This window comes from Colobus angolensis, unplaced genomic scaffold (assembly GCF_000951035.1).
Source record: "Colobus angolensis palliatus isolate OR3802 unplaced genomic scaffold, Cang.pa_1.0 Scaffold4, whole genome shotgun sequence".
NCBI lineage: Eukaryota > Metazoa > Chordata > Mammalia > Primates > Cercopithecidae > Colobus > Colobus angolensis.
In genome coordinates this window covers 6696374-6723723 of record NW_012117376.1, presented here as the reverse complement: position 1 = coordinate 6723723, position 27350 = coordinate 6696374, and the positions used below count along the sequence as shown (strand labels likewise).

At 44.1% G+C, this 27350-nt stretch overlaps 1 protein-coding gene across 1 annotated transcript in view; it reads right to left on the bottom strand.

The window, feature by feature from the left end:
* Window positions 1–27350, bottom strand: part of CSMD2 (CUB and Sushi multiple domains 2) — a 621011-nt gene that overhangs the window by 286623 nt on the left and 307038 nt on the right. The window contains exons 7-10 of the mRNA XM_011955655.1: window positions 20463–20540; window positions 15192–15279; window positions 14438–14562; window positions 4977–5098 (exon numbers count right to left, since the gene is read on the bottom strand). Coding sequence (XP_011811045.1) covers window positions 4977–5098; window positions 14438–14562; window positions 15192–15279; window positions 20463–20540 — 413 coding nt within the window. The remainder of the gene's footprint in view (window positions 1–4976; window positions 5099–14437; window positions 14563–15191; window positions 15280–20462; window positions 20541–27350) is intronic.

Genomic DNA, 27350 nt, shown 5'->3' with positions numbered 1-27350 from the left:
CCATACTGAGAATTTTGTGTGAAGAGGTTTCTGGCTGGTAATGCCCCCAAGCACTAGGCAGAAGCAGATGCAAACCCTCTCTGGAAGAAACCACCTTCTTCCCAGGTCTCAAAGAATTACCAGAGAGAAAATTTACCCTTCTAACCACATAATCAAACAATATAAAACAAAGAAGGAAACATGGTTCTGGGAGCAAGAGGTGAGAAACAACAGACAGAATCAAATTTGCAAAAACTTCAGATATTGACACTAACAGACACAAAGTGTAAAATAAGCATGTTTAATTATTGAAAGAATTCAAGAATGATCTAAACACATGAGTAAGCAAGAGATTATAAAACATGACAATATGACTAAGAACGTTTGAAAAAGAATCAAATAGGGCTTCATCAAGTACAAACCATATTTGAAATTAAAATACATCTTCAGTGAGTAAATCTAACAGAGGCTAGACACAACTGAACAGAGAATTAATGAACAGAATGAGAGAGAGGGAAAGTATGAAAGAGATTAAGAAACACAGATGATGGAGTGAGAAAGATGAACGTATCTTGTCAGGCTTCTAGAAGACGAAAAAAGAAAATAAAAGAGGTAACATTTGAAAAGATAATGGCTAAACATTTTCCCAAGCAGATGAAAGACATAATCCATAGATTCAAGAAACTTAATTAAACAGGATGAATACAAAAAATATTCACACCGGCCGGGCGCGGTGGCTCACGCCTATAATCCCAGCACTTTGGGAGGCTGAGGAGGGCGGATCATGAGGTTGGGAGATTGAGATCATCCTGGCTAACATGGTGAAACCCCGTCTGTATTAAAAATACAAAAAATTAGCCGGATGCGGTGGCAGGCAGCTGTAGTCCCAGCTACTCAGGAGGCTGAGGCAGGAGAATGGCGTGAACCCGGGAGGTGGAGTTTGCAGTGAGCCAAGATCGCACCACTGCACTCCAGCCTGGGCGACAGAGCAAGACTCCATCTCAAAAAAAAAAAAAAAAGAAAGCACACCTAGACACATAAGGGTGAAACTACATAACACTAAAGAACAGTAGACCGGGCGCGGTGGCTCAAGCCTGTAATCCCAGCACTTTGGGAGGCCGAGACGGGTGGATCACGAGGTCAGGAGATCGAGACCATCCTGGTCTACACGGTGAAACCCCGTCTCTACTAAAAAAAAATACAAAAAACTAGCCGGGCGAGATGGCGGGCGCCTGTAGTCCTAGCTACTCGGGAGGCTGAGGCAGGAGAATGGCGTGAACCCGGGAGGCGGAGCTTGTAGTGAGCCGAGATCGTGCCACTGCACTCCAGCCTGGGCGACAGAGTGAGACTCCGTCTCAAAAAAAAAAAAGAACAGTAAAAGACAGTAAGAGCAGCCAGAAGGATGTCATACAAAGCAATGACAATAAACTGACAGTGAAACCCAGGAGACACCAGAATATCTCCATGTGCAGAGAGAATGGAACTATCAACTGATAATCAAATGTCTGGTGAATACCAGCATTCTTTCAAGAACGAGGGTAAGCAGACATTTTAAGACAAAGAAAAAATTACACATTAGGTTCTATGCTCACAAACTGGGTGACAGGATCCATACCCCAACCTCAGCATCATGGAATATACCCATGTAACAAACCTGCACATGTACCCCCTGAATCTAAAATAAAAGTTGAAATTGTTTTTTAAAAGGACAAACAAGAACTAATAGAGTTTGTTATCGACAAGAAAATAAATTTTAAAGCATGTATTTGCACTGAAAGATATTCCAAAGAAAAGGACTGATGTACAAGAAGGAGTGGTAAAAAAGGAGTGGTAAATATATGAGTAAATCTAAGTGGACAGTGGCTTTATTAAACAATAACAATAATAACTTGAGAAAAATTAAGGTAGCATACTATACACACACCATAGAGTATGAATCGGAAGGAATGATTAAAGTCACAGTGTCCTAAGATCCCTGGCTTTTCAGGAACACAAAATTATTGTTTAATGCTAGGCTTTATTAAGTAGGCATATTGCTATTTCTAGAGTATTTTAGGACAACTTTCAAAGAATAAAAATGATTGTATAACTCACAAGGTCTAAATTCTTTAGTTAAAAGACAAATGGTCAGAGGGGATTTTGAAAATCCATAAAACACATATAAAGCACAAGGAAGTAGAAAAGTTAACAGTAAGAGAATAGGAAATATTTGTTAGACAAAGATCAAGAGAAAATTGATGCAATGGATGGAGGGAAAAAGCCTTTGAGGTTAAAAACATTACTACAGATATAAAGAGTTACTACATCATTATTTTTGAAACAGTTCAATTTACCAGGAAGATATATAATTCTGAGTTTCAACTTTCATGCTCCAATAACACAGTCTCGAAATACATGAAGCAAAAATTGACAGAACTTTAAAGAATAATAGGCAAACCCACCATCATATTGGAAGACTTTAATATTCCTCCATCTGCCATTGATTGATCAAGAAGACAAGAAAAATCAATGAAGATATAAAAGATACAAACACAATGAACAAACCTGATGTAATGGGCATACTAGAAAACAAAAACTGCAAAATGCAGGGTTTTTTTTTTTCCAAGCCTACACAGAATCTATGTGAAAAATGACCATTTCCGGTCCTAAAAGCACAAATTTCAACTGATTCAAATACAGATCAATGTTCTCTGACCACAAGATTTAGAAACAGTAGGAAAGAGACAGCTAGAAAAATTCTTTGGAAATTAAAAATACTTCTAAATAGTTCATGGTTAAAAGATGAAACAATAATGTAAATTTAAAAATATTCAGAACTATAACAGAAAATAAATAACTGTAAAAATCTGTAGGTATGTAGCCAAAGTAGTCCTTAGAGGGAAATTTGTAGCCTTTGATGCCGAAATCAGATTGAAAAATAATGAACAAAGCATCAAAATTAAGATGCTAGAAAAACAACAGAATAAACCCAAGTGCATTAGAAGGAAGAAAGTAATAAAGATGAGAGCAGAAACTGATAAATTAGCAAATAAATACATTAAAAGGAATAGTAACAAAACAAAAATTCATCTTCTGGAAAGACTAACAAATGTTAAACCTCTGCCAATACTAATTTAAAAAATGATATATATTAGAAATGAATAAGGAAACTGAAACACAACAATGGCAGGTATCATAACTATAATAAGATATAGTATATATAACTTTATATCTGATACATTTTAATATTTACTAAAATGGAGTCAACAAAAAAAACAGACGACCAAAATAATTCTTTAGTCATTACATGTATTAAGTCTATAGTCTAAAATCTTCAAACAAAGGAGACACCAGATGCAGATAGTTTTGCTGAAAAATTTCACCAAACTTTCAAGGCAAAAGTTATGCCAATTTTCCACTAATAACCCCAAAGGATAGAAATAGAGGAAATACTCTTCAAATCATTTTCTGAAGCTAGCAACATATTGACACAAAAATTGGCAAAGGCAATATGAAAAAAAAATAACAGGCCAAGCTCACTAACAAAATAGAAACAAATTACTAAACAAAATCAAATACAGGCATGTATAAAAATGACAATACTAAATGATCAAATTATGTTAATCTTAAGAATGCAAGGTTGGTTTCACATGAGAAAAGGCAATATTTGCTATACTAAGAGAATCAAGGAGAAAAAGTATATGATTGTATCAATAGATATAGGAAGATGCTTCATAAAATTCAATATCCATTCTTGATAAAAGCCCTTAGCAAACTAGGATTAGAAAGTAAATTCCCCTATTCTATTGTAAAAGGAGTACCTACAAATGAAAAATAAACTTCAGCAAACATCATACTTGATGGTGAAGAAATAAAAACATTCTATTAAATATCAAACAATGACCATAGGGGTCACCATCATAATAATGACTTGATCTTATACTGGGAGGTTCCAGCCAGAACAGGCAAGAAAATAAAAAAGAAAAGGTATAAGGATTGGAAAGTAGAAACAAAACCAACATTTTTTGCAGATGATGACTATCCATGTAGAAAACCCCAAAGAATTAAGATACATTTTAACAAGATAGTTGCTACTATAAAAATCAAAGTACAAAATCAATTGCATTTCTAAACACCAGCAAGAAACAGGTAGAAAGTTTAATTTTAAAAGATTTGATTTATAATAGCAACAATAAATACAAGATATTTAGGAGTGAATATATTAAGAAATGCATAAAATATGTAATGGAAAAAATTATACAAATTTATTGCAAGCCATTAAAGAAACCCTAAACAAAGAGATATACCATACTCATGGACTGGAAGACTCAGTATCAAAAATATATCAGTTCTTCTCCAATTAATCTGTAGTTTTGATAAAATTAAAATAAAGATTCCAACAGGCTATTTTCTGGATCTTGGCAACATACTTGTAAAATTTACAAGAGAGAACAAAGGGCGCAGGAAAAAGAAAAACTAAACAGGAAATAAATACGAAAAAATGTATGTAGAAGTGCAAAACTACACACAATAACTTAGATAAATCTTAGGAGCATAATTTTTAGTGAGGTTGATTAAGAATACATACATGATTACATTTATATGAAGTTCAAATGCTAGCATACTAAGCAATGTATTTTTAGGGATACACACCTAAGTGCTAAGTATAAAGAAAAGCAAAGGAATAATAAACACACAGTTGAGGTAATGGTTACCTCTGAGGGTGTAGGGAATGGAACAGGATTGGTGAGGAACCTGCATCACTAAGGTAACTGATTTTCTTTTCCCCTTAAGCGGGACGATGGCTGCACAGGTGTTTGTTGTATTGTTGTTCCTTATATTTTGCTTATATTTTATATTCTGCTTTTTATCCACTCGATATTAATTTTAAAAACTTAAAAGAACTGTCTGCAGAGAATCTACCACCAGTAAGTTCTGAGTTTGAAAAACCTTGTAGGCCAACTGTTCCCAACCTAGCCCTGCCCACAGAACACCACCCTGCTCCCCAAGAGCCTTACCTTGGCAGGGTTCAGTGCTGTGATGATCCACACACAGTGTGCATTGTTGTCATACTGAATGGGGAAATTGGGGGAGGTGATGATGCCCGAGGGGCCTCGAAGGTGGGCATCACACATGCGGGCTGCAGAGGAGATGAAAGACAAGCCTTTGAGTTAAGACTAGGTCCAGTTCCCCTTCTTGCCTCCCACTCCCAGCCCAGAAACACTGCATCTGTACAGTTCCCACCCTGGACACAACCTTCTGCTTCCTGGGTCCTTCCCCTACAGTTCTTGGGAGGCTTGAAGGGAAGCCGCAGTGCCTGGAGCACTGTGACTGCTGTTCTGTAGGCAATGATGAACTTCCAAGGCAGGCTAAGTGACCCCTCTGCATGCCCCACTTATCCCCACGCCCAACTCCACTATGATCATGCAATTCCTCTTTGTCAAGAGGGTGTGGGCCACAACTGTTGGGTGACACAAAGCCAGGGGGATCCCGGGCACCTGTGGACACCTAAGCAGCCCACGCCTTAACTCTGCTGACCTGTTTCCCAATTTGTACTCCAATTCTCCAAACCAGCTGAGTGCTGGTGTGGACCTAATGCAGCTTAACTAGGAGTCAGACCTCATTTCAGGTTCTGTCTGCCCCTCAGTTCCTTCCTCCGTGACCCCCTCAGTCCTCCTGAAGCGGAATTTTAGGATATCCTTGTCAAGACCACTCCATTAAGTCACAGAATGTCTGTGCCCAAGAGCTCTGCCAAGGCCCCTGACTCGGCTCAGTGCCAGGCACCCAGAGTGATTTCAGTGCTTCCCAAATCTGTCTCCAAACTCAGCTTATCCCTGAAACCGGCTTTTGACTGGAAGCATAAAGATTCAAGGTGAATTAGAAGTACTCTACTCAAGTAGATATAAAGTGTTATCAATCACAGCTTAATCTAATTAAGCTCTTTAAAATAGCTTCTAAACTAATTAGATTAAGTAGTGATTGATAACAGTTAAGGTACTACATTGTACCTAGGTATTTGCTTTCTTTAAAAATGTGTGTTTAGTTCTAGCCACTTCATTCTTTAATGTTAGTGCTCAGCTATTTTAATAAAAGGTTCTAAGAGGCTGTTCTCATGCTGCCCACATGGCAATTTATCCTAATTGTAGACAAAGTGCCTAACAGTAAAGAAATAGTGAGCAAACTCAACAAGCCTAACTATATAAAATGAAAGTGGTGTCAAACCTGGTTTCCTCTGATGGGGCCAAATATCCTAGAGCTCCTTGCCATGTGTGGAAAGGGCCATGATAAACCTTTCCCAGGGCTCCCTTCCTAGGAGGGTCTGGGAAGCAGGTTCTGCAGCTCCCAGACATAATGAATCTCTTCTCATTTCATGCACTCATCCCTGTGCTCAGCTCATTTATTCTAACATTTATTGAGTGCCCATTATGGGCCAGGAAAAGTGTGGGGAGAAAAAAGTGTCTGACACAGCCCCTCCTCTCTGAAGGGCCACGGCAAGTGAAGGGAGCAGCTGGAAAAACATTCACCATCAAGCAGAGCAGGTGTTGTCAGAGGGTTATTTGCAAGGGGCTTTTGGGTCAGGTCTGTTACCTCCTCTTTGTTAGCTCATCACCTCCTGGGAGGAGATCTCTTCTCGCTCTAGTCCTGCACTGGAAAGATCTGCTCCTCCCTCATCCTGAGCTCAAGAATCTGTTGAATCAAGTTTGAACAAATCCCAGGGGAATCCCCACTCCATTTCCCCATGTATATCTGATTGCTCCTTTTGTTCTGTACTGAGAAACAGATTTCTAGATTGCACTTGATACAACTGGGCCCTATGGCAATGTGGCATGGTTAAAGCGAGATCAGGCTTTAAAATTTATGAACTTAGCCTTCTGGATATAAATTCATTTGCTGGTCGTTTAAGTCCAGATGAGTTAGAAAATCTCTCTGATTTTGTTTCTTCATCTGTAAAATAGGACAAATGATACCACCTCATTGAGATATGGTGAGGATGAAATTATACGAGATGATGGATGTGAAGGTTCAGCCCAGGGCCTGGGATGTGGTCAATATTCAACCACTGGGACCAGAGATCATCAGACTCCCAGCGCCATGTCTATTCTGTTTCTCTATGCCCAGGATTTCTCTCAAGGCTAAGGATCCTTTTTCTGCCTCTCCTGAAGTTTCTTGACACAGGTTTTTTTTCCCCCCACAAGTACACTTGAGACTGACAATATTACTAAACAAATTAGAATAAGATAATCAAAGCCCTGATTCCATCCCACCTTTGCAAAGAGGACCTATGGACTCAGAACTCTAGCCCTGCAGAGAATCCTTACAAAACTCCACCAGCACCATCTTACACCTCTTCCGGAAAGTCAGATTTTGCTGCCAAAAGCCCTCATCTTCAGACTCAATTTATCTTGTATTTGTTTCCAAGAATTAGATGGTATATTTGCAGTCTGTTGAAACATGCTGAAGGTAATGAGAGAGAACAGGCCAAAAAGGCATTTACCACTTTAAGGGCTTAGAGGGGTTTAATTAAAATATTACAGTCTGCAGATAGCATAGAACACCTTAAACTAGGTTCAGAATGAAGCATTAGTTACTTTTTTCCTCTGCTATCTGGGCAAAGTCAGGGGTTCTGTGGACAGACAGACAGACATCATGCTGAGCAGCCAGCTCCATGGGATCCCACCAACAGAAAGAAAGCTCATCACAGTGACCCAGATGGGCTGGCAAAATGGTAGGTGCTCAATGTCTCACTAAATGAATGAACATATCATTTTGTTTCTCTATTGGCCTTTTTCCTTCAAATGTTCTTCTGGATCGCTTTCAGGAGAGACTTCTCTGAGATCTTCCATGCCTAAGCTCTGCAGCCACTCTCATTTTTCCTCCGGACATTACCATATAATAGGAACAGTATCCCAAGGGGCCATAGGGAGCTACCACCTGGACCCACAGCCAGTTCTGACACTGAAACAACATGGTGCTAAAGAAGGGAACTGCTCCAGGTGTAAGTGTCTCTGGTCTCATATCTTCTCTCCAAATCTGATTCCTATGCTGTTCCATGCTGCCTTCCCTTGCTTCTCCTATTGACCTTCCTCCCAACCGTTTCCACAGTCCTCTGGAACCACCTCCAACTACCAATTCTAAGGAAAACAAATCCTACTTGTAGCTGCAACATCTTTTGGAACCTCCTGCTCCCACCACTGCCTTGACTGAAGCCCATCTTCCCCTCTTATGCTACTGCCTCCTATGCAGCCCTCTGTAGTCAAGATCTTGCTCCCACCCTCAAGTATCTCTTTCACAGTTGTTTTCTGAACCTCCAGTAGAATTCGTCTTTCCCTACTGAGACCGCCACTCTGTTGACAGCAATATCTCCTCTCTACCCATCAGCTCCTTCTGTCTTTTCTTCTGTCCTTATGCAACTATGATCCCATGGGCCACCATTAGGCTCATTTTCTTGCTTGTCCCAGGTACCTTTCTTCTTCCTCTTTTAGTCAGTTGCCTAGAAGACATCACTTTGGAATGAATCCCTCTACCTGCCTTCTCCATACCTGCCACCATAGAGTTGAGTTTTGCTCTGAAAAAAATCACGAGTAAGAAGATGAATGTCTATTATAAACTCCTCATTACTCATCTCAAAAAAATCCTAGCTATCGCCCAGTGACCCTACCATTTAGCTCTATTAGCTCACTCTCTCATTCTGCTCAAAGACTTTTTCATGTGTTCTAGACATCCCTTGAACATCTTCCTCTTCCTCTTATCTCCCCTTACTTTTAGCTGATGACTTTGGCTCTCTCTTTGGAGGGAACAGAAGCCATCTAGCGGGCAGGTCCTTTGTCCTACTCTCTAAAAATGCAATCCTATATGCATATGTACTCAATTCCTTTTTCCCTCCTGTTTCAATGGAGCGATGCCCCTTCTTTTGGAGGCCAGTGCCTTCTTATGAGATCTGACACCCTGCTCTTCCTCCAACTCATGATCAACCACGTTTATAGCCATACCCAGGACCCTGCTATCCTGGGAGCCAGGGAAGTCCAACTCACAGATTTTAAACCCAGTTATTCCATTCCTTCCCCCACTGCCTGTGTTCCCAGCAGAATGACTTTGGTCTCAATGCACCATTGTCCTACATTATAGGCCTCTCTAGCCTTCTGGCTCCCACATTTCATCCCATCTATTGATCCTTGCCTGACCCCTCTTCCCTCACTACCCAGTCTGGACCTCAAGACCACTCACCAATACCTTCATCTTCCTCAACGCTCTCATATCTGCTTGGTGAAATGCCTGCTTTCCATCAATTCTACCACTCACCTTTTCTCTCTCTAATCCTGGGGGCTGGGGGGCTACCAGGAGAACTGTGGTATCACCACAGATTCATGGTTTGCCATCACAATAGAAACTTTAGCCCAAGTCTATCATTTCCCTTGTCTTCCTTCACCAGTTCCTTGCAGAAACAAGTTCAAACATTCAACACTTGGTTGAGTCACTAACCCCAATGTTTACTTTTCAATTGCGATTATACTTCACCTCTCTGGAGTATCTGACACTAGTGATCTTTCTCTCTTTGTGAAACTCATATTCTTTGGCTTCAGTGATGCTTTTTGGCTTTTCTCCTACCTTTCTGACCAAATTTCTTCTTAGTTTTCTTCTCTCCACTAACTTTTAAAAAGTAGTTGTTTAAATCTAGGGTACATGGGAGCTTTTTGCACATTAATTGCAACTTTTCTGTAAGTTTAAAATTATATCAAAATAAAAAGTTACCCAAAAAAAGTGGGGAGTGGAGGAGGAGTTGTTCTGCATGGTTCCATCCAATACATTGACTCCGAAGGATGTCCAGGTACAATTTTCAAGTAGAAGTAAGATTCAGCCTTTGGAGTCAGGGTTTGAAATTCACCTCAACAGATGTAGCTTTGTGCCCTTGGGCAAATTGGCTGCCCACTCTAAGCTTCAGCTAAACATAAAATATGGTTATTGCCACTTTACTCATAAAGAAGTTATGAAAAATGCCTAGTGCAATGCTATATACAAGTATATATAATTTAATAAATAAGAGCTTTATCATTAGCACATATAGATAAGGGACTCAGGGACATTCTCAGGGCTGGAATAATGGGGCATGCACTCTAGTACAATCAGTGTGTGTCATCCAGGGAGAATACGTGGAGGGGAGAAGAGAGGAGAGAGGAAAGAAGAGATTTGAAAATAGAACTCTGGATAACAATAATGTTTAAGGAGTAAAACCAGAAAGCTGATCTAATCAAATCCATCAAGAAGACAGCCACCTGTAATTATCATGGCACTGAATTCACCCTGGTTTGTGCCATATTTCCCCTGTTTCACTCCCCTTTTACAGATGAGGATAAAGATTCATAGTGTTTCAGTGATTTTCCCTGTGCCATATGGTTAATAACAAAGTTGGAACTTTAACTTAGGTCTCTAAGTCCCAAGCTTGAAATTTTAGCCACCCAGAGGCATATATATATGTGTGTGTGTGTATGTGTGTGTGTATACATATACATATATGTATATATATGTACATATACACACACATATACGTATATACATATATGTATATGTATATACACACACACATACGTATATACATATATGTAGATGTATATATACACACACATATATGTATGTGTATATGTACACATATGTATGTGTATATATGTGAATTTAGCCACAAAGGAAAAATAATATATAATTTTCTGTTAATTATTTACTTTTGTGAATCAGTAACTGTAAGAGTTTCATCTGGACCTGGTACTCAGTCCCTAAACTCCATCAACACCAATTTGTGATCACAAGAAATCAGAGCTGGTTGTTAATTTGGTCCTCTCACTATACCAGTGGTTTACAGTGTTCCCTGGAACCCCAGGGGTACCAGGACTCAAAGGCTACCAAAAATGGTGGTGGAGGGGAGACTAGAAATCCCCTGACCCAACTTTAATCAGAGAAGTTCCACTTGTATCTGTTTTATTTATTAGGGTTCTGCAAAAACTTATTTTTAAATATTGGGCGCCATATGTAAAATAAGTCTGAAAAGCTCTATATCTGTGGACTCTGCCTGTATCTGGGGCTGAACAGAATTAGTTTAACAGTGTTTCACATTGCCCTCAATCTCCTTTGTGTGATGAAAATTTTCTAGGAGTCAAATCAGAAGCTTACTTCTTCTGATGGGAGGGAAAGAAAAGAAAGGCCTGTGAATGCCTGATTTCATATCTCAAAATGAGGGCACAGTCCCATATTGTTCATTCATTTCAATCACTGATTCATTCAGGTGGTCTTCAAACATTAGCTGAGAACCTATTATTTGCCAGTCCCCGTGTTTTAGTAGAATTAATTGTGTGGGAAAATGAGTATTTCTAATCAAATCATATTTTAACTGCATTAAAGAAAAAATAATACCATTGTTATGGTAAAATCCTTTTTAGAATGTGATCTTTTGGTAACCTGCTTGTTAGTGGAATTTCTTGGAATGGAAAGAGTTTCATTTGTTTTTATTCTTAAGGTGGGGTTCACCTAAAGTTTCCCAAAAATCACAGAATAGTAATTGCAATTAATTAGAAACAAAAGATTTTAAAATAAAAACCTTAAAAATTGCCAAAATAAAGAGAGCCTTATCTCTAATATCTATCTCAGCCCTGGGCCATCAGGGAAGCCCAGGACAGATCATCCAAGTTCAAACCCAGGAGACTCAGCAGTCTCTCTTTCTCCTTCACAGTGGCCTATAGGAGGGGAGAAAAAGAGAGAAGAAGGCAGGAACGTTAACCCATGTTGAGAATGTACCCTCCACCACTGTCAGGGCTGGTCACTTTCTAGAAAATGCCTTGCTTAAATTTCATCATCAGTAGGCGGGGAAGATTTTGTTTTCCTTGTTCACAAATGAGGGCCCTGTGGCTAAAAAAGATGAAGGAACCCGCCCAGGGCCAGCAAGCTAAAAGGTGTCAGAGTTGTGATCTAGATCAAAGTCCATGTGACTCCCAAACTGTATGATTGCAATGGGATTAGACAAAACAGCTTCTAAAAGAGCCCGCAGCAACCAGAGGCTGAGGTTTGCTCCAGGGCTTGAGGAAGCTTCTGCGGACAGCGCTCAGCAGGTTAAGCTGAACATGTGTGCACGTAAGCCTCATAGACGTACTAGCATCACTTTTTTTTTTAAACTTTACGTTCTATGGTACATGTGCACAAAAGTGCAGGTTTGTTACATATGTATACACGTGCCATGTTGGTGTGCTGCACCCATTAACTCGTCATTTACATTAGGTATATCTCCTAAGGCTATCCCTCTCCCCTCTGCACTACAGGCCCCAGTGTGTGATGTTCCCCTTCCTGTGTCCAGGTGTTCTCATTGTTCAATTCCTACCTATGAGTGAGAACATGTGGTGTTTGGTTTTCTGTTCTTGCGATACTTTGCTGAGAATGATGGTTTCCAGCTGCATCACTTCTAAACAAGGACTGCTTCATCTAGCCCTCAAAGTAACCCCACAAGGTAATGTTCTATTATCACCACTTTTTGGCAGGAAAAAAGAGATTCAGAGAGGTGAAGAAACTGGCCCAAGGGCCCCAGCTAAAAATGATGATGGTTGGATTTGTATCATGATTTCCTCTTGTTTTACAGTAGCAGGTGATGGAATGAGATGATCATGTGAAAAAGCCCAGCCCAAGGCTTAGTGACAATGCAGCAGAGAATTCAGACTTCAGTGGGTCCAAATCACTGGAGAAAACAATGAACACACTTTTTCAGCTACAAATTTCCTTCAGGCCAAAACACCAGCCCTTCTCCACCCTCGGCATGTTCATGTAAACAATCGTCATCTCTTGAGAATTAAGAGAACAACCTTACTCTAGTAAAAAGGTCTTGAGAAGAGACTAGATCCCACCACTGCCTAAAAGCATTGCCATCCTGGCTTCTCAAAAGGAATTCTGAAACCACAGATGGGCAGGGGTCCCTTGGTCCACAGACTTGATAATTCTATGCCTCTCTGCACAGCTGGTGTCTGGGCTCCCTGGCATTGGAGTGGTATGCCATTCAATGAGTCATTCATTCCATCATCCACTCAACATCTGTTACTGAGTACCTACTACGTGCCACACCCCATTTTAGGCAGTGAACAAAACAGAAGTCCTTGCCCTGTAGAGCTCATATTCTACTGGCACGAGGATATCTTTTTTTCTTCTAGTGCTTTTCAATTCATAAAGTGCTTACACATTCACAACTCCATCTAATCTCCACATTAAACAGAAGAAGGGTAGGGTATGTACTATTAGCAACATTTAGAGGTAAGAAAGGCTTAGGGAAAATGGGTGATTTGCCCAATTGCTGAGCGTTATGACAAGAATTCTTTTTTGTTGATTTTTTAAAAACATAGTAGATATGTAGAATCCTTGAGATAATATAGCTAAAATCAGTGAAAATGCAAAGAACATTATAAACTGTGGAACATGGCTACCTCAAAGTTGAATGAGGATGTAAGGCTTATTTGGAAGATGGTATAGTGACACTCTTCTAGATTACTTATAGACTCAGTTTAACAACAGGGTATGGGTTTCGGCTCCAACTCTGTCCCTTTCTCAGTATAATAAGGAGATATTATTTTTCCTAGATCCTCTTACTCTGCATGAATTTCATCTTGATGCATATGCCAAAGAGAGGCAAAGAATCTCTTTCTTAGATCAGAAGGATCCAGAATGTAACTTTGTAGTGGGCAACATATCTTCTCTTCTAAAGGGGCACTCAAAAGAGCCCCTGTTGGCTTTTAGAGACCATCTAACAGCCTAGTGCACAGGGGCACTCTCTGCTGGTTCCCTGGGGGATGAGGTCAGGGGCTTCTCTACCACAGAAGCAGCTGCACCCCTGCCTCAAAGCAGGAATATGCTTGGCTCTGTTATTTTAAGATTATTTGGGGGATAGGGGCTAGGCCAGCCCAGGCTTGGCTCATTTGATACCTGGGGATGTAGTGGCAGGGCCCTGGGGAACAAAACACCCAGGTGGGGTGTTAGAAGCATGTCATTACTACACAGGTAAAAACACTCTTGCAGAAGTGACAAGTCTGTCTGTTGCAATATGGGGAAAGAAACAAGGGCATGGGATAGAGGTTTCAAGATGTGTGTGTGTTATAACAGAGGGATTCAAGGTGACTGTATAAAAGGTGACTGACTTCCTTTCCTATCTAGGTGTGGCTCAGTATCTGTTCAATGAGATAGCAAGCTGTTTCTTATGTGCCTCCTCCATTAGACTGTGAGGCGCATACAGGGCAAGCACCACAATGCTTATCTTCCCCACCTCTGTATCTCCTGATCCTAGAACAGGCCTTGATACTGAGAAAGGGCTAGATGAGTATGCTCATTGGTAAATAAATGCAGGGAGGGAGGGAGGGAAGCCAGTCTGCTTGAGAGCCTGGGCCTCAGCTGCTGGGAGCTGGGCTTCATCCTCCATGCCCAGCCAAACTCTCTGGCCAGCCTCCCTTCCCCAGGGCACCCTCACCTCGGCAGACTGGCCTGTGGTCGCTCCAGGCTGCAAACATGTCGCTCACTTTCATACAGGTGATCCGCTTGGACCCTTGCAGGTCATAGCCCTCGTTGCAGGTGAACTGGACGCTGGATCCTAACCTGGGAGACAAGTTGTGTCTGTGAGCTCCATCCCTGGGCCTGCCAAGCCCCACCCCGAGTCCTTCCTGATTCCATAAAGAAGCCCCACCTGTTATTTTTCCTTTGGGCCCTTAATCTCTGCTCCACTGTTTTATCACTAAAAATCTCCATTGGAAGGAACATCTGCTCTTCATCTTCTTTTTTTAGACCGTTTAATGGTTTTCGAATTGAGTTAAAAGGTGACTTTGTGAGCAAAACAGATCCTCGGAGATAAGCACCAGTTAGGGCAGCTAAGAGTGGGTGGATGATAGCCATAAACTTTAAGGAAAATGGTCTCCTAGATTACTGCAGGTGTGAGTTGCCTGCTGGCATATCATTGCTGAGATGGTGGCCCTTTGTACCCTGGGTGCATAGGTTTTCTGGATAACATGGGCAGTCTAACGTTCCCTCCCCCTACTAAAGCATGAGAACTGTGCCAAGGACTGAACCAGGAGGGAATGTCAAAGCCATAGCTCTTCTCCAGAAACTGTCTGTTCCTACATACATGCCATCCTCTCCATTTCCACCTGCAGGAAGGCCAGCCCCTGTCTTCCTCCCAGCCAGGCCACCCCACCCTTCTTGCAATCAGAAAATTCCCAAATAGATCTTACCTGAAATCTGAGCCTAGTCTTTTGCCCCTTTCAGGTATGCCAGGGTCTGGACACATATTATGTCCTTGGGACACACCAACCTGAGTTACTACAAGGCAAAAAAAAAAAACAACAACAAAAAACAGCACACACAGAGATGGACAGTCACAGGGAGGCACCAGTTGGGGCAATGTCTCAGGGTGGGAGGTGGAGGCAGAGACAGAATGAGGCCCTGCTTTGTTGGGGCTGTGTGGGGTGGCCAGAGTCTACTGGCCTGGGGTTTCTTGAATGTGAAAGATAGGAAGCTGCTTTTGACAAAGTCCTTTGTGAGCAAAGTCATCACGAGTGTGTGGGCTCAGGGACAGGCCCTCCATGCCAGCCACCACCTGCTTCCCTCGTCCCACACGAGCAGCCAGAGGTGGACCGTCCACAGACCCTGGTGACCTCCCACCCACGCCTATGCTTCAGATCTGGGGTGGAGACTCTAGATGAAATGAACCCCCCACTTCAGCCCCAGATGGAGAAATGACCCAAAGAAAGTTAAATAAAAGGTGGTTGCATGATCAGAAACGGTAAAGAATGTAAGAGAAAGCTGCAGTCAAAGTTTAAAGCTGGGACTTTAGCTCAAACACAGACATTTCTTCTGAGAAGCCTCTTCCCATCAGATACTTCTCGAACCAGAGTAAGCAGTCACCAGAGCATCCCCTACCCAGTGCCACCCATCAAGGGCACCGGGCAGAGATGGCACCTGTGATGGTTCTGGTAGGTGGTGCAATGCTCTGACACTTGCCAGCGCCAGAGTCCTATTTACAAAAACCATATGCACAGTTGTCTTGGCTAGAGGAGAAGCTTGGTCAGGGCAGCAGATACACATACAGTAGGGAGGGTAGGCAACCCTTTGGCCCATGCCTGTTCCTTTTTGTCGGGATGCTGGTACTGAAGAGGCTGGATTCCTGGCTTTGAGGATGACCAGGAGCTGGGGCCAGGCACACAGCCTGGTCGGAGGAGTTCCACTCAAAGCCTCACCAATCCCACGATCCCAACAGCAACCTCTAGATGGGTTCCAGGGCATCTGGACAGCATTTGGCATTCTCCGACTTTGCGTACGTATGTCCCCCCATCCCATTCAATGTCCCATAAGGTGAACAAAGCACTCCATTACTCACCCACCCACTCGCTCACATAGGTACACGACAAGCATTCATTGAGCACCTACTGTGTACAAGGCTTTATTTGAATACCATGAGAAATGTGAAAGGTAGTCAGATAAGACCACTGTCCTCAAGGAGTTTCCAGTTGAGTGAGGACATAAACCATGGAAGCGGACTGTGGGACCACAGTGGGGAGGGATGAAGGATGCACCTGCATGTGAGGCTGCCTGGAAGAGGTGGCATCGAACATGGGTCTTCTGAGCTAATAGGATTTAGGCACATGGCAACAGAGATGACAAAGATAGACAGGCACGAGGAGTGACGTGGAAACCTGGAAAGAGAATGAGTGTTATGCAGTGTGACCAGAGTAGGAGGGAGGGTGAAGAGTGACAAGGAAGAGTGGATGGTGAGGTTTCATTTCAGAGATCAGACTTTTACGGGGTTCTAGTCTGATCCTGAAAACGATGGGGAGCCGCTGGAGAGTTCTGGTGGGGAGAAGGCATGGTGAGACCCGCTGGCTCAAGGGTGGGCCAGTTACCTAGAGATGAGTTGGGAAGTTTTATGATCATTCAGGCTGAGGACAAGAGCCTGGAGTGAGGCTAGACATGAGACAGCAGGAATGGATGAGGCAAAGAAAAAATCCCTGGGACTCACAGGGGACCTAGGGTATGAGGAGAGGGAGCAGGGCATTTCCAGGTCCTGGGTACCTGTGAGGATGCAGGTAGTCTTATAGAAGGTAAGGAAGGTGGGGAGCTCATTTCAGACTCACTAAGGGAGTCTACAGTTAGAGGCCTGGAGTAGACCATGTTTAAACCTCCAGGTAGCCCAGGCTATGGCTGGCCACGGAACCTGAGGATTTGGACAGACTGCATGCTCAAGCCAGACACAGGCATCCTCTTGGTTGTGTGCAGTGAGCAGAGTCTTTTGGGTAGCTTCCCTTTGCCTGACATTCTACACGGCACGTTCAAGCCAGTTACCCCTACCCCTACTTGTCTCTTACCCCCATCCTCTTCCTTGCCAAGCCTCTATCTCCAAAACTTTCACATCCTGAACCATTCCCACCAGTCCAGACACCTCAAGCTGGGAAAGTAAGATGGAAGTGCCATTCCCAAAGCAGAGCAAGCTCCTGCTTCCTGGAAGCCTCGGTGTTTTGCAAGTAATGGAACGGAGATAACTAGGGGGTCCTGTAAGGCACCCAGAGGGTGGGAAGGAGGAGGAAGCCTGAGCTTCCTTATCTGCTGATAAGCCAGATCCCCCTATGGCTTCACAGTGACCCATCCCTACTGCAGACTTCCCAGCTAAGCACCCACCTTCTTTAGATCCTGTCTAGTCAACCCTGTGGCCCACGAGTCATACCCATCCCAAAGTCTCTGCTGACCACTTCATGGGAACCACATAGCCCCCTTGCAGCATGTGAAGAACATATAGCAGTTCCCTGTCCCCTTCTCTTGCCCTCTCATTCAGTATTGACATCACCCAGGAAGCAGAACGAACAGAAGGCTGCCCCAGATGGGGCTGGATTCAAGAGGCGAGACCATGGCAAAGCCCACCCACCAAGCCACAAGCCCCTGACAGACAGAGCAGAACCTACTACCTCCCCTTTCCTCAGCCAGCCCCAAATGAAACCCAGGCACCATCCAGAAAGTCACAAACCCAATGGTGACGCGGCTCACACCCAGCCAGTACCCCCTTCCAGGGAGGACTGAGCAGGGAACAGTGGTCCCACAAGGATCTTCAAGCTTCTCCAGGAAACAAGCAAACTTAAATTTCAGCGATCAGTTTACTGTCTGAATTACGGAGGCAAGAGGTGTTTCTCCCTTTCTTTTTTTTTAAATTCCAGCCTTCTCTGCCTACTCAAAACGAACTGCTTGTGTTTATAGCATTGCTTTCCTGTTGGCTACTGAGGGACAGGAACGGGGAGTAATCCTTACTCTACTCTGGGAGGGCCACTATGGTGAGGGAGAAGCTGCAACGTGCTCAGGAAGGCAACGCCTTCTACTCAATGCAGGGAGTCACAGGTGGGTGGGTGGTCAGAACCAATGGCAAGGGTAAAGGTAGAGAGTTGGGTCCACTCTCCCTGTGAACTTCAGGACAGCTGTCCACAGGGAATTTGGGCAGAACACAGGGGGCCAGCCACCTGCAGACACGTGGCTACCTGAGTCAGAGGCAGCTGGAGTCACACACCCATTCTTTCTGAGGAACTCTTAGAATGGAGGCTAATATCTTCTTGATAGAGATATGTATATTTATTTTTCAAAGAGCATTTGCACTCTTTCATTACAACAGGGTTTCTCTTTATCTTCCTGAGGGAGTTTTTGGCATCTTCATTAGTCTGCTTAATGAAAACCCTGAACCCTGTCTTCAGAAAAATGCACCCCCACAGCATCACGTGTACTTTTTTGGCTAGTCTGTGGGCCTCCTGAAGTCCTAGGTCAACAAGACCCATCTTAGATCCAGCAACACTCTTGGGAGGAAGGCAGAGTAGGGTTTTGCATTCCCATTCTACAGATGTGAAAACTGAAACATTGGTGTCTGGGGTAACATGCTACCTGAGGACACAATTGGGATAAACATTTGATCTCCTAAGTCAGGGCCATTTCCTTAAGTTTGCCTGTGGCTCCAGGGCAAACTGTGAAATTAAACCGTGCCTGCCTCAGTTCATTGGGTCTCCTGTGGCTACAGAAAGAAAAAGCCTGTGAGGGTCAGGGACATGGCTTGAGCCCTCTGCAGATTCCTGGCCTGACCCTGGGCTCTCCCAGCACCCTGTCCTTTCCCCTAAACCTCTAGTCAAGCACAGAAAAAGGGTCTTCCGGCGCCCTCTGCCATCCAGTCTCTCAGGGTGGGTGACTGGAGATGCCGGTTCCTAGCTGTACCCAACAGCCCGTGGCAACTGTCTCCACTCAGATGACTTGAAAGACCACAGACAATCCCCAACCCAGGTTCAGTTCAGTCAGAGCCTGAGACCAAAGTGCCTCTTGCCCTGATGTTCTCCCGGCCACACAAATCGGCACAGAGCTTGGAAACCACCGGTGCCACTCTATATCCTTCTCTCCTCAATAAGTACTTCTAGCATCTCCAGGAAAGTGAGCACATGGAGGCGAGATGGAAGGGGAGGAACGGGGAGGGTGGGAGGAGCAAGTCAGGCACAGGATGACAAGCAGGGAGAGAAGGGGGGGAGCAGAAGGGTGAGAAGAATGATGGAGCAAAAAGTGGCAAGAGGAGAAAAAGTGGAGGGAGAGAGGACCGGAGATGCAGGAGAAGGGCAAAGGGAGGGAAGGAGAAGGAAAACCAGGTCAGTCATTTGGAGGACCAAGGAAAGCTCCCTACCACTCGGCCCAGAAGGAAAGTGGAAGGTTTCTGGAAAAACCTCCCCTGCTTTCAAGCTCAGTCTTGTGGAATTGTCCAGAACCTTCCCCAGCCCTTCCTGGGCTTTAGCTCAAAAGGCCCTTAGCACAGGCCCTGATCAGGTGTTTTTGGGACCCACATTCCAGACCATTCCCCAGAACTAGACCCCTATTAACCTTCCAAACACTGGTAGCAGGAACATGTTCTCAAAGACGTCATCCTCCCCTTGCCCAAGAAGAGAGCCCCCAGTGCTTCCCCATTGGCCCAAGGCAGGAACAACCCCCCCAACCCCCGCCACTTCCCCAGTCCTCTCTTTGCCCAGCCAGGTCCAGGGGCCCTTGGAGGAGGTTGCTAGACATTCCCCTGCCTCCATTTCCCAATCTGGCCTTGGGAGCTGGAACTGGGGCCCTGCAGCCCCCAAGATTCCAGCCCGAGGTTATTGACTCCTAAAAGAGGAGCCGAAGGAGGACCGTCTTAGCAGGTGGAAGTGATTCAAAAGGAAAGTAAAGAGAGAAATGTAGCAGTAATGACTCCCTGGACTGCAGTTCGAATGGGAAGTGAGGGAGAAAGAGGAAAAAGGAGGTAAATGGGAAGAGGAGGAGGAGAAGGCAAAGGACAGGCCCTAGGGCTGCTCTTTGGCCGCTGGGTCAGTGTGTCCAAGCCCAGAGCCCAGGATGGAGGAAGCAGGGTTGAAAGGAAGTCATTCCAGCATCATCTGGCTTCCCCATGGTTTAGTGCCTGGGTATCTGACCTCGAGCAAGAGGCCTGGCAGGCGGGCTGGCAGGCGGACACTTACACACAGATGTCTTCTGGCTGCTATCTTTGCTGGGCATCAGCTTCACACCTCGAGACTTCAACTCAATTTGCTTCTTGACTAGAAAGGAGGTAAGAGGAAAAACAATGTGAGCTGTTGCCTGTGACCAGCAATAAGGGTCCCTCCAGAAGGATCCCCTCGTGTGCCTTGGAAAATTCCATGATGGGTCAAAGCCAGGAACTTCTCTGGGTTGGGACATTCCAAGGGTAGCAGTCAAGGGCAATAGGACCTCAGACATGAAGGAAAAGTTACTATCAAGGCTGGCCCTCTGGGGGAGGCCAAAAATGTGATCTCCCACTGGGTGGGCTTTGAGGGGCTCTGGGACTCCCCCAGTAGCCTCTCACAGATGTCTAAGATTTCACTAGAACTACTGAATTCAACCTGCTCCTCAGCAAACTTTTCACGAGCATTGACGTGTGCAGTCTTCCAGCCCACCTCTGCTTCTCTACAGCTTCTTTCCTACCTCAATTCTGAGCCAGCCCTGACAGGGTATGGTAGATCAGATTATGGGCCCAAATTGTTGCTGCTCCTTGTATTCTCACCGTTTGCAATATGATTTTTAGCTCCTCCCATTATAGAGGTGGAGTACATTCCCCCACTCCTTGACTTTGGGTTTGGCCTTGTGACTTGCTTTGGCCATGGGAAATTTGGAGGCCTTGATGTGTTCAAAGGCTTAAAAGCACCTGCCAGATTAGGCTTGGCCTCTTGCATGTCTGCCATCATTGTGAGACAACGTAGCTGCTCCCAGGAGGATAAGAGACACATGGGGGAAGAGTGAACTAGCCAAGTCAAGCCCAGTCTACATAAGCCAACTTCTTATGGGCAGGGGAAGCTGAGTCCTGGAGGTCACTGGGAGATGGTGCCTGACTCAAGTGGGTGCCTGATGGATCAGATCTGGCTTTGACCCTGTCACTAAGTCCAGCCTAGTCCTCAGTTCATCAGAACTTTGTCAGATAGCACACAAAAGGTGCCAGAGTCAGAACTCCATAATTCCAAAGGCCATTCCTCTGTACCCATCAGCCTCCTTTGGTCTGACGACCCCCATTACCCAAGGCATTCTCTTGGCCTCTAACGGCTTCTCCCTGTCTCTGGTTATGTGCTATGGAGCAGCTGTTCAATCCCAGCTCCCCGCTGTGCCATCTTCCAGCTGGCCTCGCCTGCTGACTTAGCCCTGCTCAGATTGATACCCAGCAGTGGTGACAATAATTGTAACTGGGCACTTCCTATATGCCAGGTCCAGGGTACTTTACAAGTTCTTTACTTAAAGCAGCGTCCTTGACTCCTCTTTCTCAAACCCACGCACAGTCCATCAGCAAATCCTTCCAAATATATCCCAAAGGGAACCACTTCTCACAATTTCCATTGTCTATCATCTTGTTCCAAGTCTGCGATACCTTTCCCTTCATGACTGTGGCCTCCCATTTTCCACCCTTATCCCTATATAGTCTGTTCTTAGCACAAGAACCAGAGGGATCCTATTAAAACGTAAATAAAACCATATTATATCTCTGCTCAAAACTCATCAGTGGCAACCGATCTTTTCTAGAGTAAAAGTCCTTAAGATGGCCTGCAAGACCAATTTGTTCTCCCCATGACCTCTCTGATCCTGTATTTGGCCTTGATCACTCTTCTGCAGCCTCATGGGCATCCCTGCTGTGCCTACAATATGCCAGGCATGCTTCTGCTTCAGCCTGCCAATTCCCCAAAAGGTTTCCCCCCAGGTATCTCTACAACTTGCTCCCCTTTTCCCTTAAGTGTTTGTGCTAACACCACTTCTTCACTGAGGCAGGCCTTCCCTGACCACTCCATTAAAATGACACCTGCAACCCCAGCTCTCCCTGTCTCCTTCCCAACTTTATCTTCCCAACTTTCTAACATACTATACCATTTATGTAGTTATTTTTGTCATCCCACATTGCAATGTAAGCTCTAAAAAGGCAGGAATTTTTATTCATGGGTGTATCCTCAATGCCTAGAATCATTTCATTTGGTCCTTATACTTTCAACAACCTTGACTGGTAGTTATTATACCTACTCGATAGATAATCAAATCAGGGATCTGAGTAGTTTAAGTGACTTGCTATAAGTCACACAACCAGGAAGCAGCTGTGTTCTTCACTGAACCTCAGCCTCTTTTCTTGTGATCTGCACCCAAAGCAATCCCAAGGAAACTGTCAACCTTCTCCAGGATCTGCTCCCAAGCTCAGGCTCTGAAAACTCAGGTATTTGCTCTGGACTTGAAGTAACATGCCAATCCCCAAATCAAAGCTCACAGTAATCAGATATGCAAGGAAGGCTGCCTCCCAGTCCCCCAACTCTGGCTACATGAAAAAGTTCCCCAAGGGTTTGTTCCCTGGCAGGCAACTCACTGTCTAATCTGAATGTCTGATAAAATTCAGTTATTACCACAGAGTCATAGCCTCCCAACATGCATTCAAACTGTTATTATAAATGTGCATTACTCTCCGTGTGTATCCAGCAGGAAAATTTCCAATGAACACTAACGTGGACACATGATCAAACAGAGGGCATTAGTAGGGAAACATACATTATTCAAGCCTAGCTAATACAGTGCGGCAGGGGGATAGCCCTCTGATTCACCATCCCTGGGAGAACAGGAGCAGTTCCAGCACCACGACAATTTGAGCCTGAAACCCCTAGTGCCCCAGCATCAGGGCAGCAGTGGGTGAGGGGTCTCCATGACCCAGTGCGGCCCATTTGTGGTCAGGTCTGTGGAGATGGTTCAGGGCACCTGGTCAAGTGGGAGGTGAAGAGTCTTCGTCGTCTCCTTGTCTCTGGCTCTAGTGTCACTAGAGGATGGGGAATGAGGAAGGGAATCAGCACCACAGAGGCCATTCCCAGGGGCAAGGCTGCTTGGCTTTTCCTTGTAGGGGCTGATGTGGGGACTGTGAGATATGCATGGCCATGAGGGGAGGTGATGCTAAGAGGGAGCCTCCTCGTCCTCTCTTCTCATGGTTGCATTGAGGAAAAGTCTCCTGCTCCTTGCCTCTCTCAAGGGCCCAGAAGGAATCCTTCTGATTTCTGTGTCCACCCTATTCACTTGTTCCTCCCCAGGGAAAGACTGCCTTACCTAGTGGATCTGTGCTTAATATTCACTGGGCTGCTTCTAGTAATGGATGATGTCCTCATGCATCCCAAGCTTGAGCTAACTTCTGTTCTTCCTCCTTTACTTCCTGCTACTTAGCATAGGATGACGTTTGTCAAGGTGAGAACCGAGTGAGAAGGAGCCTGAAAAGCTGCAGGGAGCTCCATAATGTACATATGAATTTGGTGATCACCGCTTTGAGCTGGATCTGAGAGGTTGCATCACCAGGGTTGCCTGTAGCCACCACATGGTCGTCGGATGCACATTAGAATCCACAGATAGAGTCTTTGTCCTCATCATGTTAGCCCGGGGAAATACAGGAGTCACAGCTCTTTGGGCAAGGGTTCCGCATACCAACAACACAAACTCTACAAGATATATATTCAGGTCCAGCTGACCGGTTGGCACACACCATATGGGAGCTGACTGATGGGTCATGTAAGTTCCTTCACTGAGGGGTAAGCTCTAGGCAAGATCTACATCACCAGGAATATTAGCATTAAGACATCACCTCCAGATGCTGGGGTCTCAGTTTTTGAGCAATCCCAGGGAGTTATATTTAGCCATCCTGTTTTTGTAACAGTCTGCCCAGGTGGGTGGGGTGATGAGTGATCATGGAATGTGCAGCACCATGGGAAATCAGCCATGAAATAAGCTCATTGAAGAGCTAACTCAACAGACTGGGAAAGACCAGGTTGTGAAAGGTCAGAGCACAAGGGCAGGTCTCTAGAACTCCAGAGTGTACTACCAGCAGACCCAGTAAGAAAAGAAGGTCAAAACAATAAGATGAACAAAATAGAAAGAACCTAGAGAATTTCTGGGATGTACTCATTCATGATGTTTGTACATGGATTTTTTTCATGGAGCACCCACTAGCCTTGTGCCAATGATATTATACTGAACCACTTGTCTGTAAAAAGAAGATTCTGTAACTATCAACGCAGTGGAGGTAAAATGGAGCCTGGGGTTGGCTGCATGGTCTGGCTACAATTGAATGCACACCCCCTGATAGTATGCTTAATATTCACTGGGCTGCTTCTTGTACTGTGCATTTACCCATGTTTACATGCACATTTCTGCCTACAACAAGCACACTCACAAGTACATATTCATGCACATGTAAACACATGGATATAAATATTCACATACAAAAAAGAAGTCATACATGTCATACACATACACTGTGCATGGTTTTTACCGTATGTGAACAAAGTCAGGACTCCCAAGGGAAGAGTGCTGACTGTAACTGGTTGATGGAAATCTTACTAGGTACATTCATCTCCTCCGAATGATAATGACTACAGGAGACTGCCAGGCTGCTCCATTCATCCTTTATATTCTGGTTAATTACAAGACATTTTCCCGCTGTTGTAAAGGTTAGCGGGACACATGGTACACATTTAGCTAGAAGAATCTGGCAATACAAATGCCTCTCTAGTCTGCAGCATGAGTTATTGGGCTGAGCTAGTGGGAGACAAGGACCCGTTAGGGGAGGAGAGAGCAAAGGGAGGCCTAACCTGTCTCCAAGGCTCTGGAAGTCAAGAAGTGGAGGGAATCTGCATCTTCTTTTCTTCCCAATGGATTCAGACTTCTCTTTATGAGGGTGAGCCCCTCCACTAAACTTGGTCATTCCCCTTGCCCTGCCACTTGGCAGTCTTGCTCGCTGAACCATCTTTTCCTTTCCTGCCACTACTCCTTCACCAAATCCAATTTGCTCAGCCTAATACAATTTCTCCAATGTGTATCCTTCTTTCAATGTTCTAAGACAATCCTACCTATACTCATCCTCTTTTGCTAGAGTTTTCTTTGCAGATTCATCCCTTCTAGCCCATCTTTTAAAAAGTTGCAGGGGGTGATCTTTCAAAAACTGAAATCTGACCTTGCCTTTTTCCTACTTGAAAAATTGTTGGGTGTACATCCTGCATTCTGCCCCTCCCTTATAGCTGAGGGTGCCTCGTCATTTAGCCACCTGTCCTGCAGAAATGCTTTCATTACCCACACTCCTTTGCCAGGTGAAGCCAGGGTTTGGCACACTGGTTCCTCATTTCACTCAGAGTTATCCCAAAGATGGAAAATCCAGTGCACATGCTTGAGACCTAATGCTTCAAGGTACAGACTTTCTAGCAGGTGCTGTAGCCATTACTATGATGTCAAAGGAAAGAACAGTGGTTCCTGAACAGAGATAGGGAAGCCTCAAAGTAACAAAGGATGATGTGTCTGTTGCAGGTCAATTGACTTACAAGATAAATATTGGCACCAGATTTGATCTGGATGGTGCCAACACACAAATGAAGAGGCTGGGGTGGTACCACCACTGCTGCTGTACTGGCATGCTCTGTCACCATGGAAGGCTTGGTAGAGATTAGCAAAAGTGTTAATCCAGTGGAAACCAGGAAAGGAGTGATGTTGTGTGTTGATACTGTAATTACCAAACTTAAGAAGCAGCCTAAACCCGTGACAACTCCTGAAGAGATTTCTCCATTTACACAATGTCTGCCAATGGAGACAAAGAAATCAGCAACATCATTTCTGATGTAATCACAAAGGTTGGAAAGGTGTCATCACAGTAAAGGACAGAAAAACACTGAATGAATTAGACAACAGAGATTGACCAAGATTACATCTCTCCCTACTTGAATAACATGTCAAAAGTCCAGAAAGGAGAATTCTAGGATGCTTGGGATTTCCGGTAAGCAGTCAATTGTACCCACCCTTAAAATTGCCAATCTCCACTGAAAGTCTTTGGTCATAATTGCTGAAGATGCTCTCAGTACGATCATTTAAAATAGGATAAAAGTTGGCACTGGGGTACAGTAGTCAAAGCTCCAGGCTTTGGTGACACAGAAAGACCAAACAAAGCTATTGCTATGATGGTATGGTGTTTGGAAAAGAGAGCTTGACCTTAAAGCTTGAAGATGTTCAGTTTCATGACTTAGGAAAAGTTGGAGCAGTCATTGTGACCAAAGATGATGCCATGTTCTTCGAAGGAAAAGGTGACAAGACTCAAACTGAGAAAAATATGCAAGAAATAATTCAGCAGTTAGTTACTATTAGTGTCTATGAAAAAGGAAAACTAGAAGAACATCTGGCAAAATTTTGGATGCAGTAGCTGTGCTGAAGGTTGATGGGAAAAATGATGTCGAAGAGAATGAAAAAAAAATAGAGTCAGATACACTGAATGCTACAGGAGTTACTGTTGAAAAAGATATCATTTGGGTGCTTTGCCTTGGTACATTTCATCCTTAGATTCACTGCTCCAACTAATGAAGAGTAAAAAGTTAGTATAAAAATAATTAAAAGAACACTCAAAATTCTGGCAATAGCTGTTGCTAAGAATTCAGGTGTTGAAGGATCACCCACCGACAGCTGAGAAAATTATGCAAAGCTCCCCAGAAGCCGGTTATGCACTATGCTCAGAGATTTTCTGAAAATGGTAGAAAAAATGGCCATCAACTCAACTAAGGTTGTAAAAAGTGCTTTGTTGGACGCTGCTTCGGTGGTTTCTCAGTTAACCACACTAAAACTGAGACCACTGGAACTCCTAAGGAAGAGAAGGATCTGGCATGGTAAATGGGAAGTGGTGTTGGGAGTAGCATGTTCTAGTTCCCAGGATAGTGCTTTGTCATTATTAGTAAGCCATGTGGGGTTATTCACTAACTTCGGTGAATTCAGCTGGAGACAATGATGAGAGAAAGGAGAGATGTTTAAGAAATCACTCTAACCATTGGTTCTTGGTTTTGATAGCCTATGCTATCTGTTTTCTC